Below are 13,388 nucleotides of genomic sequence, written 5' to 3' on the forward strand. Positions count from 1 at the left end.
GTAGATAAATCATCACAAATTAGGCATTGTATTAAGTGAACAATACTAACCCATATTTGCATTATGTTATAGTTTTCAAAGCACTGTAATAAACATTATTCCTTTGGATACTTGGTGAGTTTCACCGAAAATGAAATAATACTCCAAAGCACTTTTTTCTCAATTCAGACCAGGATCCCTTTGCTATAGTAACACCAAGAAACTGGAGGGAGCATGGATTTAGGAATCAGATAAACTGGGATTGGAATCCTGGATCTGGGTTGGCTGTGGGACCTCAGCTAAGTCACTGGGTGACTTAGAACAAGTAGCTGTTTCTTTTCTGTACAATGAAGATGATATATCTGCTTTGCTGCAGTGTTACAAGGATTAAATACCTGGAAGATAGTAAATAAATTCCAGCTACCAATATTATTGTTATATTTTTGTTAATTTTCCATGATGGGGAGAATTAATTCTTCCTTCCTCCCTCCCTATCAACCATTCTTCCTTCCTGGAGGAATTTGGCTGTCATTTCCTTGTGTGTATGTTTTAATCTTATGTGTTGTGTATATATTTAAGGATATTGTGTGTACAACTATTTGTTCTGTCTTTATAAAAATAGTTTACTGTCAGGCATTCTTAATATTTAGAGTATTGACTGTTTCCTGCTCTCTGGATGGTATATTTATGCGTATTTATGATGAGCCTATTCGTCCTATTAGACAGTGATATGCATCTCTATTCTGCTGTGCCGTTTATTTCTGTTTATGGAAGATTATTTGCAAGATCATGAGCTGTATGAATCAATCTAGTCTGGGCAGGCTTTAGTATATTCAACTCTGGTTTGAATCTAATAGGTGTTCAGTTAGGTTTGGATTGCTTAAATAAAATAATTCCTTAGTGAAAAAATTTGTCATGTTGGAGGTTAAAAAACTTCTTTTCAGACCAGCAGCCACAGTAACATTTTAGTAATTTTTCAAATAGAATTTACAATGGCTGTGAACACTATTTACATAGCTTTTAAGATCACTTTAAATCCTCCCACTGGCCTGTTGTATTATTTTGAAATAGGTTTGTGGATGTTGAGCGTGTAGTATCATCACTCGTGGCTTCTCCTTTTATTACAGGTCCAGGCTAAGCCCTGGCCTTTAATGAGTTCGTCAGAGTTAAGGTGCTTGGACAAGGCAGGCTCTGTTGACTGCATCACTATCCACACTACCACTTTGTTGTGCAGGCTGATTTGCTTATTCAGTTATACTTTTCTGACCCTTTTGTGAATTTCTGTTAAATAGCTGTTAAATACCTAATAAGGTGGGCTTTGACATAAGATGTACCTTAATGGGAATCCTGACTTGGCTACTTAGTAACTGTCTAACCTTTGGCAAGCTTTTTAACCATTTGAATCCTCAGGGTCTTAGTCTGTAAAGTGGCGGTGCTAGATCATACATTTCTTAGAATAGAGAGAGACTTTAAGTCAAACACATAGCCCTATACTTGGTGAATCATTGTCAACAAAGTAATAATAATTACTTAAGTAGTACTGGTATAATAAGTGATCTCTGAAGCAATTTTCATTACTTTTTTAGTCTTTTGCTGTATAATAGTATATGTGGTAAGCTCAGATGGAAACTGCTATATGTAAGGGAGGTATCGGAAACTCTTTGCAAAGAGTCCTTCAGGTTACAAAGGCACAGGGCTGGGGAGCTGCTTTTTGCCTTACCAAGTCCTCTCTCCACCCTTCTCTACTCTGCTGTGGGCCCAGGAGGCTGATGTGGTTGGTGTGAAGCCTGTATCAGCAGACACTCTTACCCTCTGGCTTCTGGATGGGTCAGTACCTACCCAGTGAAGGTCACCAACAGAGGTCTGGCAGGAGGGAGAAGTGGGATCAGAGTGTTTGTTCTCTTTGGCTTGCTCCATGGTAGGTCCCCACAGGTTGGCTGCTTCTCTCTTTGGAGGAAGTCTACAACCCTGTCACGCTGCCCTGGAGGTAGAAGGAACGTCTCTCTCTCTCTTCCTTTCCTTGCCCCTTCATGCTTCGTGCCTTGGGGCAATAACACCTCTCTTCCTAACTAACCTCCAGTGCTGCACTATTCACACCTTTGTATATCGGCCCTTAATTAACTCTTCAGATTACCCAGTTTGAATGCCATGTTTCCTGCTGGAATCCTGTTCCTTGGATCATTTACCCAGGGAAAGAACAGAGGCTCTAGGATTAGGCAGAGTTGCAGAGTATCAGGGTTTCCAGCTAAAAGTTTCTCATACTAAAGGATAAATTCCGTATGTGCTCAGCTTAGGATTTCATTGGCTTGTTAATACATTCTTTCATGGACCTGTTTTGTAAGGAGTTTTTTTTTTCCTTTATGGAAGCACTGTGTACTACAGGCTTGGTTGCATTGTTAGTTAGACAAGATATTCTAATGACCTGTTGATGGAATGTGTTGGGAAAGTGTCCTGGATTTGTAGTCCTGAGTTTGAGTCTTGGTAGTGTTACTTCCTTTTGTCTTACTTTTAGAAATATATTTTCTAACTTTTCTCATGTGCAAAATGTGAATAACACTGAACCTTCCTGGAATATTGTCAAGATCGTGTGAGAGAAAGCAGTGAAAATACTGTATACAAGGTAGAGCTGTGAATGCATATGTATTATTTGTAATGATAAGTCATTCCATCATTCGTTCTTATGGCATGTGTCTGTGGAGCCCTTATCACATGCCAGGTGCTCTGAAAGGAATTTAAAGGGGGTAACTAACAGTCTGTTGGAGAAGACAAACATTAAGGAGGAAGTTACACCTGTAGTGAGTATCATACTAGAACGCTGTGGTTTTTTGGTTAACTAGTCTGGGAGTTCAAAGACAGCCTTTCTAGGAGATGGAATTTAGGTGGAGACACTGAAGAGAAGGATATTGCTGGCAAAAAGTCCAGAGAAGTATTCCAATCTTGGAGAACAAGTTCAGAAGCCTAAGGCATGATGAGCGTGGTGCTTTAGAACCTGTGGACAAAGATGCTCAGTTACGGGATAGAGGAAGGGGAGGGGGCGCCAACTGTGTCGCTGTGTGTTTAGTTGGATACTCAGTAGGCTTGATGCTGTCTCTAAATATGAAGGGTTTGCCTCTTTGGTGGCTTCCTATCCATCTTCTGTCCACTTTAAATATAAATATACTTTCTAGTTCAACATTCATTTGTTTGTTTTATTATCCAGCTGTGTTTTAATCTGCTTTCTCTCTCTCCATATTTCCTCTATTTCCTTTTCTACTCAGCTGCCAGATTACCTCTCCTTCAGAATGTCTCTCATCAGGTTATTCCTCAGCCAACAACTTTTAGTATCTCCCTGAGGTTACTGAACTGTTAGTATCTCAGTTTTGACCTTAAGAACCTGGCCTGCCTTTTCATGCTTTGTCCTCATTTCTTCTCTGTGTTGGCCACAGAGATCTACCTCTCTTCTCACTGTGAACTTCTCACTTCTCACTGTGCCCCATCTTTCTGCAAGAACCCAGGACTTGGGTCAGGAAATTGAGTTCATGTCTAAGCTTGCTCACTAACTGATTCTATGATTACAGGATTTTGTCATCATTACTTGTCTGATTTATTCCATTTGGTACTGTTAAAAGAGAAAAGGAAAAAAAAATAGGTTATGATATCTTGGTAAAACTCCATATATCAACTGTGCAGTCTAATCAGATGAGTGAATGTGAACTTGTGTCACACGGGGTTACTTTACGTCATTGAATTCATCATTTCTTTGCTGGCAGTCTCCATTCCTTATCCTTTAAGAATTTAACACATATTTGATAGCTTTTTGAATAATTGTACAAATTCCAAAGCTGTTAGTTAGTCCCTTTTCTGCAGCACTGTGCACGTTGTATTACATTTATCCATTTCCATCCCTCAGATTCTCTGTTCTATTCCCAGCACCTAGTACAATTTCTTCAATGTATCAGGACTCAGTTAACTCCAGAAATGGAGCTGCTGGGACCAAGGAAACATCAATTTAGATGTGTCTGATTCTGTGAGCGAATTTAAGCAGTTTTAATGAAAATTTACACTACTAAAATTTTTTATATTGGAAATTTAACTGATTTAAATTCAAAGATTATTTGACTGTTTATTTTTAGAGGATTAGTGGATTTTAATATATTTGGTAGGTTAAAAAGGTAAGTGTTTAGGAATCTCTGTATTGGACCAGGGCAAAAACAAAAAAGAAATGAGGAAAAGCCAAAAAAGACATAACTGACATTTGATTTCTGGGCTGACAGAAATGTAGTGTCCATGGTTTAAAAACATGGCATTTTAATCCCCTACGTTATCTAAAACCTAATCACATGGTTGTTTATTATTTCTGAGCTGGGAGATGCCATTGGTACATTAAACTGTATGGTAACAAATGTAATCTGCGGATTAGTGAAAGTCAAATCCCCTATGCATTCGACCTTGAAAATCTGCTTGAATTTTCCCTGTGGTTGGCCTTCATTTGCTACAATTAACTAAAAGGTTATATCCTGCTTGGTGGATGTGAAGTACCTTCCCTTCCCCAGGGAAGAGCAGAGGGGTGGTCTCATGAGTTTTGGAATATGAAACTCCCAGTTAGGGACAGGCGTAAATACTGGAAAGTTGTTTCAAGATTTCATAGATCATCTTGTACAATTCCCCTGTTTTTTGCATTGTATTTTATTGGACTTCATGAAAACATCAAACTACTTAGGATCCTCATCAAGTAGAAAATACAAAATTATTGATTGAACAGCACGTAAAGAAATAAAAGTTTTGACCAGTTTTGAATTTAATGTTGGGGGGCACAAGGGCCAGAGAAAAGTACAATAGCCATGATTTAAACCAGATCTGTTTGATTCCAGAGGCTGGGATTGGGGCTCTTTCCATTACTGTGCTGTGTGTTGAATTTAGTACGTGCAAAACTACATGCTTTTAACATGGCATCAGGCTTTAAACATTTTTTAGATAAATCTTAAACAGGGAAATATTATATTTCAACATAATTCAAAGCTTACTTATGGTAACAACAAGGTATTTTAGCAACATATGATTTGCGAAGTTGACTCTTTTCTAGAGAGGAAATTAGATATTTCATATATGTTTTCTTTTAATTTTTATTTTCCTGTTTAAAATCATACACATATCTCAAATTTTAATTTAATATGTGGTAAAATACATTATTTTTCTCTACATTTTAGCCTTTATGACTTGACATGTTACTTCAAATGTTAAATAAATGTCACCGATGCAAGGAATAACATTTGAATTCTGATTATAAAATTAAATATTAAATAGTGCATATAAGTTCTCAAAAATTATAAAAATGCTTTGTTATTGAAAAGAAAATAGAGAGTTAAATCTATTTTGACAAACGTATGTACATGGAATTTTTTCTAGGAAGTTTCAGTGTACCTAATTTTTTTCAATCTTCTAACTGTGCTAAAGGTATTTCCAATTATAGCATAAATGGATAAATAAAAATGTGGAATTTATTTTCTTCTACTAATGAACGCTGAAGTCCTGAATTGTTATACTCCATGGTGCAAATGACCTGTGACTTGCTCTTTACTGAGGAAAACAAAACTAACTTAGCTCATTTACGCTGTTAGTTCTACAATTGCCAAACCCTTTGTGTGTTGTGTGTGTGCGTGTGTGCATTCACATGTGCTTATTTATTCATGGAAAATTTCTGAAAGAGTATATCAAATTGTTGATTATTACCACCTGTGGAGTATGAGTGTAGGCGAAACCTTTTAATTTTATATCCTGTTATACTGTTTAAAACTTACCATGTATACTTTTTATTTTTATAGAAAAAAATCAAAATTAAAAGTACTTTTGAAAGGTTTTCTCAACAACAATAGCAAGAATGATCTGAATAAATCTTTACATTTCACATCCTTCTATTTCAGTGTATATTGTTCCTATGCAGATTCTATTTAGAATCAGTTTTACAGGATCAAAATATAGGATAATACAAGAAAGCAGACAAAATAATCAGTTAGTTTATCTGGAGATTTAGTATTTCTCTTTATTCTTAGACGCTTTGGTCAGAAGCTGCAGAGCTAATTTGCTGTTCCTTTCTCTCAGCCATCCTTTTTTGTCTTCAGGTCGTTTTCTCCTTTCCTTCATCTCCCCCCCCATCACTCTTAATCTCTATCGTGTAGTGTTTTCTGACACCAACCAACTCTCCAACACCAGCTGGATGTCCAACAGCTCAATTCAATTTAATTCTGTCACTAACTCCTGGAGTTAGGGCAGACCCCACAGAATAAGGGCTCAGTCTCACAAGGCTGCCACTGCTTCAGATGTCATCTGCAAATGGGGTGCCCAGACTGCCCTGTTTCTGCTTGGCCAGCTGCAAATTTGGGTGTTCCACAACCCAGCCTCAGGTTCAGTAATTTGCTAGAATGACTAACAGAGCTCAAGAAAGCACTTTATTTACTGTTATGGTTTATTATAAAGGATACAAGTCAGGAACATCCAGATAGAAGAGACGCATAGGGCAAGGTGCGGGGCGAGGGATGTGGAGCTTCCGTGCCTTCTCTAGGCACACCGCTTGGATCTGTTCACCAGCCCAGAAGCTCTCCAAACACTGTTGTTTTGGGGTATTTGTGGAGTTTTCATTATGTGGGCACGATTGATTAAATCACTAGCCGTTGATGATTGGGCTCCATCTCTGGTTCCTCTCCTCTCCCCAGAGGTGGGTGGAAGTGGGAGTTGCTGAAAGTTCCAACGCTCTAATCACGTGGTTGGTTTTCCTGGCAACCAGCTCCCATCCTCCAAGAGTCACCTCATTAATATAAACTCAGGTATGGTTGAGAGGGGCTTGTTATGCATAACAAAAGGCGCTCTCCTCACTCAGGAAATTCCAAGAGTTTTAGGAGCTCTGTGCCAGGAACTGGGGACAAAGACACAAATATATATTTTTTACTACCCCCCACCTATATACTGACTTTCTACCATGCACTGTTAAAGAAAAAATTCTTCTGACACTTGTTAGAGTGGTAAGGAAGACTTCATTCAGGACTGTCACGATAGGTGTCAAGACTGTGTTGCTGCAGAGGAGAGAGATCAGGCTCAACTCTGAGTACAGCAAAGACAGTTAGGGGTTTAGAGCTAATAAGCAGAATGAAGGGGCCAGTGGTTGGAGAATTACTAAGAGCAGACACCAGGTTCTTCTGTGATGACTGAAGCCCCAGGCCTGAAGCTTCTAGCTTTAAACACATCCTCTGTTTATCCAAGGATGCCATGAAAATCTTATTTTCTGTCAGAGATGACATAAGAAACAGTGGAAGAGACTGCAGTGGCACACTGTCTTTAGAGTGAGACAAACCTGGGGGTAAATCCTACCTTTGCCATTTGTTAGTAAAGTAACCTTTCTGAACTTTTCATCGTCTGTTGTGAGGATTGAATTATCTCATGAACGTGAAACACGTTAAATTCTTAAATATTCCTGGCTCAACAAGCAAAATGAATAAACGTGTATCCCTTTGTACAACTAATGCCGTCTTTGGTACCTTCTCCATGCTTTGGTACCCTTCTTTGACCCTGGGTATCTGGTGGTCAGTCTGTGGAGGGAACGGTCCATGTATGCATTCATTCAGCAGTCATTCCAGCACATACTCATGTACTTCTTCTGCAGCCAAATGCTATAGGCAGTAATGTGAGGAAAGAGTAAACTAAGATTTTCCAAGATCTGGAACTTGCACACAGGAGGTGCTTAGTAGTAGATGTTTGTTGAATGAAGAAACAGATTTTACCTAAGAGAAATTTATGTTCTGGTGGGAGAGTTTCTTAGTCCATTTGGGCTGCTATAACAGAATACCATAGAATGTGAGTGGCTTATAAACAACAGAAATTTATTTCTCAGGGTTCTGGAGGCTGGGAAGTCCAAGATCAACATGCCTGTAGAGTTGGAGTCAAGTGAGGGCCCACTTCCTGGCTCATGGACAGTGGTCTTCTTGCTGTGTCCTCACATGGCAGAAGGGGTGAAAGAGCTCTCTGGGGTCTCTTTTATAACAGCAGTAATCTCATTTATGAGCACTCCAACTTCATGATCCTGTCATCTCCCTAAAGCCTTGCTCCTAATACCATCAGATTGGGGGTTAGGATTTCAACATATGAATGGGGGAGGCACAAACATTGTCTATAGCAGAGGTACCAAATTTTTTTTTTGTCTAAGAGTTATAGTACAGTTGTACATAAAGTGCATTGAGAATATCAAGGTGAGATTATTTGATTCTCCCACTCCTACTGCCCCATTGAGGAAAGGGATAGTCGCCTATAAAGAGTGGTATTTAATGTGGTTGAATCTTGAAGGAAATATATGAAATTGAAGTCATCAAAATAACGTTACCAGTAGAGAAAAGAGCGTTATCAAAGACATGAGCATGGAGTTGATCTGTGTCGCTTGTGAGGAGGGAAGATGTGGTTGGGGATGTCCACTGACAGAAGGTTGTCGAGGGCTTTAATGCCATCTTAAGGAATCAATTCTTGGTGGTATAAGCCTTGGAGAGCCAGGCAGGATTGATAAATAGGGATGTAACACTGAACTGAGAATACTTGCTGACTTTTCTCTGCTATTTGATCAGCCTTTCTTTAGGATTCCAGAAGGCCCCAAGGAACTTATTGTTATGCATGTGTTTGTTTGTGAGCTCATCCATTGCTCTCCTCCATTAGCATGGGCAATTGAGATTTGACTTTGCAGAGTCATGGTCTATGCATTTTTTCCACTGTACTGGTGAAGAATCATTGATAAAATGGGAAATATATCATTCTGGAAAAATTTATAACAATCTAATGGTCTATATTTCTGTGTTTGATTTCATGCCACAGTAGAGATAACAAGAACTCCCAGTCTTTGGAGTTCTAAGTTATACACTTCATGGTTATCTTTTTTCCTTCACAGAAATAGAAAAGTTTCAAAAAGGAGAAGGCAAGGATGAAGAAAAGTACATTGATGTGGTGATTAATAAGAACATGAAGCTGGGACAGAAAGTGTTAATTCCTGTAAAACAGTTCCCTAAGGTAAGACAGTGAGGTCCGCACTGCAGGTGTGTTAAACTTATTGGCAGGGGAGCAGATGTTTAATTTATATTCTGTGTAATATTTTCCTGAGGTGTTTTCCCTTAGCACAGGTGCCCCCCCATACATACTTTTAAAGTTAATTAAAAACCTATTTAGTGCTTCCATTTTTTTCTGTTTGACTTTAGTGTGAGTTATGGGACTCTAAAAAATTATGCTTCTGAGTTATACTAGTGATGTAACTTTGGACAACCTATTTAATTTCTTTCTACTTTAATTTCTTCTTTTGTAAGATGAGGTTGGATTGTTAAGAATTAAATAGAATTATCCATGTTAAATGCTTAGCACCGGGCTTAGCGCATAAATGTTCAAAATATTGTCTATTCTAGAAAAAAGTTCTGTTTTTCATTCATTGCAGGTATTATTTTATGTCATTGAGCACAATTAAAATAGGTGCTTTAAAGTCTCTATCTAATTCTAAAATCTTGGTCATCTTAGATTTGGCCTGAATTGATACTCTTTTTACCCTGTTTTTCAATTTTTCTTTCTTTTGAGTGTCCATGTACGTGATTCATGCATACTGTTGTCTATATACCAGTAATTCATTTCTTTTGATTGCTGAATAATAGTTCATTACCTAGATATGCCTCAATTTATCTTTCCATTTGCCTGAATGGTTTTCAGTTTTGGGTAAATTAAATTAAATCGCTGTGAACATTTTTGTAAAGTCTTTTTGTGACCATATGTTTTCATTTCTTTTGAGTAAATACCTAGGATTTAAATTGCTATGTATTTAGTTTTGTGAGAAATTGTCATACATTTTTCCCAGAGTGTTTGTACCTTGTGACATTTCCAGGAACAATGCAAGCAAATTGTGGCTGCTCCATATCTTCAAAAGTATTTGATATTGTCAATCTCTTTAATTTTAGTTATTCTTATAGTGTATTGGTATTTTCTTGTGCTGTTAATTTGCATTTCCCTGATGATTTTGTATACTTTTCAGGTACTTATTGGCCATTCATATATCTTTGATTTTGAAGTGTCTTTTTAGATCTTTTGCTTATTTCTAAATGGTCTGTATGTCTTTTTATCATTGAGTTGTAGGAGCTTTTTTTGTATATCCGAGACACAAATCTTTTGTTAGATAAATGTTTTATAAATATTTGGCTCAGTCTATCGCTTGCCTGTTATTTTCTTAATAGAGTCTTGTGATAAGCAGAAATTTTTCATTTTGATGACCTCTAATGTGTCACGTTTTTCTTTTATGATTATCTTCTGTCCACTATCTTTGCCAACCTGAACGAAATGTTACAGTCTTTACATTTTATAAAGGTAGTCTCCTCTGTTTCCTCTAAAAGCTTTATCATTATAGCTTTTACTTTTAGATCTATGATACATCTCAAATTACTTTTTAATTAATTTTTGTGTATGGTGTGAGATAGAGGGTCAAAATTCATTTTTTCCCCATTCGAGTATCCAGTTTTTCCAGTACCGTTTGTTGAAAGATGTTTTCCTCCCACTGATTGTATTGACACTTTTAATGAAAATTAGATGACTATGTATGTGAGGGTCTGTTTCTGCAGTTTCAGTTTTATTTCATTTATCTATTTATGGATCTTTATGCTGGTCCCATACTGTCTTCAGTACTGTAGCTTTTTATAGTAAGACATGAAATTAAGTAATGTAGTCCCTTCAACTTTGTCCTTCTTTTTCATGATTGCTTGGATATAGATCCTTTACAATTCCATATAAATTTAAGAATTATTTTATTGATTTTCACAAAACATTCTGCTGGGATTATGATTGCACTTGCGTTGAGTCTCTTGATCAATTTAGGGTGATTTGACATCTTAACAATATTGAAAGAGTCTTTCCTGCCTTGAGCATGGTATATCTTTCCATTTATTTAGATTTTCAGTTTCTATCAGCAGTGTTTTATACTTTTCAGGGTAAAAGTTGTCTTCTGTTAAACATTCCTAAGTATTTTTTGTTTTTTGACACTATTGTAAAATGAATATTTAAAAACTGTATTTTCCAATTTTTTGCTTCCAATATAAAGTTTTGTATATAGACCTTGTATTCTGCTACCTTGCTTAAATTCACTTGTTCTAGAAAATCATTTTATAGATTTATTAACATATGCTATATACATATTTATCATATGCATAAACGGTTTATGTCTTCCTTTCCAGTTTTTATTCTTTTTATTTATTTAGCTTGCATTATTTTATTGGTTAGGGTTTCTGGTATAATGCTTGAATACAAGTGGTAAGATTAGGCATTCTTCCCTTCTTCCCAATCAAGGTGGAAAGCATTCTATGTTTTATCATTAAGAACATAACAGTCATAGGGTTTTTTTTGTTAATGCCCTTTATTTGGTAGAGGAAGTTCCATTCTGTTCCAGTTTTACTGAGAGATTTGATCCTGACTGGGTGATGAATTTTGTTGAATGCCTTTTCTGCATCTATTAAAATGAACATCGGGATTGGGTGTTACTCCTCTATACTGTTAATATAGTGAATATTATAGATTGATTGATTTAAATTAAACCAACTTTGCATTCCTGAGGCAAATCATACTTGGTAATGATGTATTATCTTTTTTATGTATTGTTGGATTCAAATGCATCTATCTTCATGATACTGCCCTATAATTTTTTTTTATATATATATAATATCTTTGTCAGATTTTGGTATTAGTGTTTCGTAGAGTGAGTGGAGAAGTGTTCCTTTCCCATCTTTTTAAAGAATGTATGTTAGTTTGGTGCTACTTCGTTCTCAGTATTTGATAGAATTCACTCGTGAAGCCATGTGGGCCTAGAGTTTGGTGATGAGTTTAATGTCTTTAACTGACAGGGCACTAATCAGATTCTCCACTTTATCTTTTGTGAATTTTTGTTTGTTTTTCAAGGAGTTTGTCCATTTCATCTTTTTCTGACCCTTTCTCTCCCCACCTTTTGAGACTTCATTTATACACATGTTCAGTCTTTTGATATCTTCAAAAAGGTTCCTGTGGCTCTTTTCACTTTTATTTGTTTTTTTCCCCTTGTTCTTCGGATTGGATCATTTCTACTGCGTCTTAAACTCCTTGATTCTTTCCTATGTTATCTTTATTTTTCTAAGCCCATCAGATACATTTTTTATATCAGTTATTGTAATTATCTATTTCATAATTTATATTTGATTCATATGTAAATATGTGTATGTGAAAAATTTTTTTTTTCTCTGCTGGGATTTTCTATTTTTTTATTCATTGCAGGTGTTATTTATATCATTGAGCACTATTAAAATAGGTGCTTTGAAGTCTCTAATTCTAAAATCTTAGTCATTTTAGATTTGACCTGAATTGATAATCTTTTATCTTGATAGTAAGTCATATCATTCAGGTTTTTTTGTATGTTGTGTAATTTTGGATTGTATACTGGACATTGTGAGTCTAATATCGTGGAAACTACCCTGGGTTCTGTTATATTTCTTGGAGGAATGCTGATATTTTTGGATTCAGACTGCAGACTTGGTCTGCTGGATAGGAGTACAGATCTCAGTTCAGTTCTTTCCTTACTTTGACTTCTGCATTTATTTTTGACTTCTGCATTTATTTTTGGCATACATGATTTGGGGGTCAGCCAGAGATTTTGGAGATTTTATAAACAAAATTGGGGCTCCTGAACTCTAACTCTGTATTTTCTAGTATTCCTCCCTCACATTTCAGCACTATAGTTGCTTCAGACTCTGCTACTCAGGCTAAAAACTCTAAAATCAGTAAATTCGCCCAGGCCATTCCGTTCTTCCAAGTCTTGACTCCCTTCCAGAGTCTCCTTGTTTTCGATCATTCTCCAGAAGCTTCAGATACTTAGTTTTTATATTTTGTTCAGTTTAGGAGTTTATAGTTATCTATAGACAGTCAGCCTATTAGGAGCTTACTCAGCCGTACTTGCAGAAATAAGGATATACATTTTTAGTAAATAGAAAACTACGTTGTGAACATTTTGACAGACTCATTACTAAACAAAGCTTGACTTATGGTAACCTTTATAAATTGATCAGTATGCTCAATATACTCTATATGCTTAATATGCAATAGATGGAAAGATGAACAGACTCTGCCCCTGTCTTTAAATAGTTTATAATCTAGTAGATGATTCATACTAGATTAATCTTCTATTGTGTCTGAGTAAGTATACGAAATAAAAAAGTGTATGAATAAAGTATATGAAATAAAATCTCAAATATTTTCAGTGTCAGCTTTGATGAGAGTAGGGGAAGACAAATTATAATTTCTGTGTCTAGCAGAGAGCAGAGTCCATTTCAAGTACTTAGAATGTCTGAAGTAGGCTACTTAGAAATCCACTGCTTTCAGAATGCTGAAAAAGGATATTTCTGCTTAGCATAATT

General features: G+C 36.4%; 1 protein-coding gene across 2 annotated transcripts in view; it reads left to right on the forward strand.

The window, feature by feature from the left end:
- Positions 1 to 13,388, forward strand: part of KHDRBS3 (KH RNA binding domain containing, signal transduction associated 3) — a 183,124-nt gene that overhangs the window by 52,602 nt on the left and 117,134 nt on the right. For both annotated transcript variants that reach the window (XM_058564981.1, XM_058564980.1), the window contains exon 2: positions 8,879 to 8,997. In XM_058564981.1, coding sequence (XP_058420964.1) covers positions 8,879 to 8,997 — 119 coding nt within the window. The remainder of the gene's footprint in view (positions 1 to 8,878; positions 8,998 to 13,388) is intronic.

This window comes from Diceros bicornis, chromosome 21, assembly GCF_020826845.1.
Source record: "Diceros bicornis minor isolate mBicDic1 chromosome 21, mDicBic1.mat.cur, whole genome shotgun sequence".
Classification (NCBI taxonomy): Eukaryota; Metazoa; Chordata; class Mammalia; order Perissodactyla; family Rhinocerotidae; genus Diceros; species Diceros bicornis.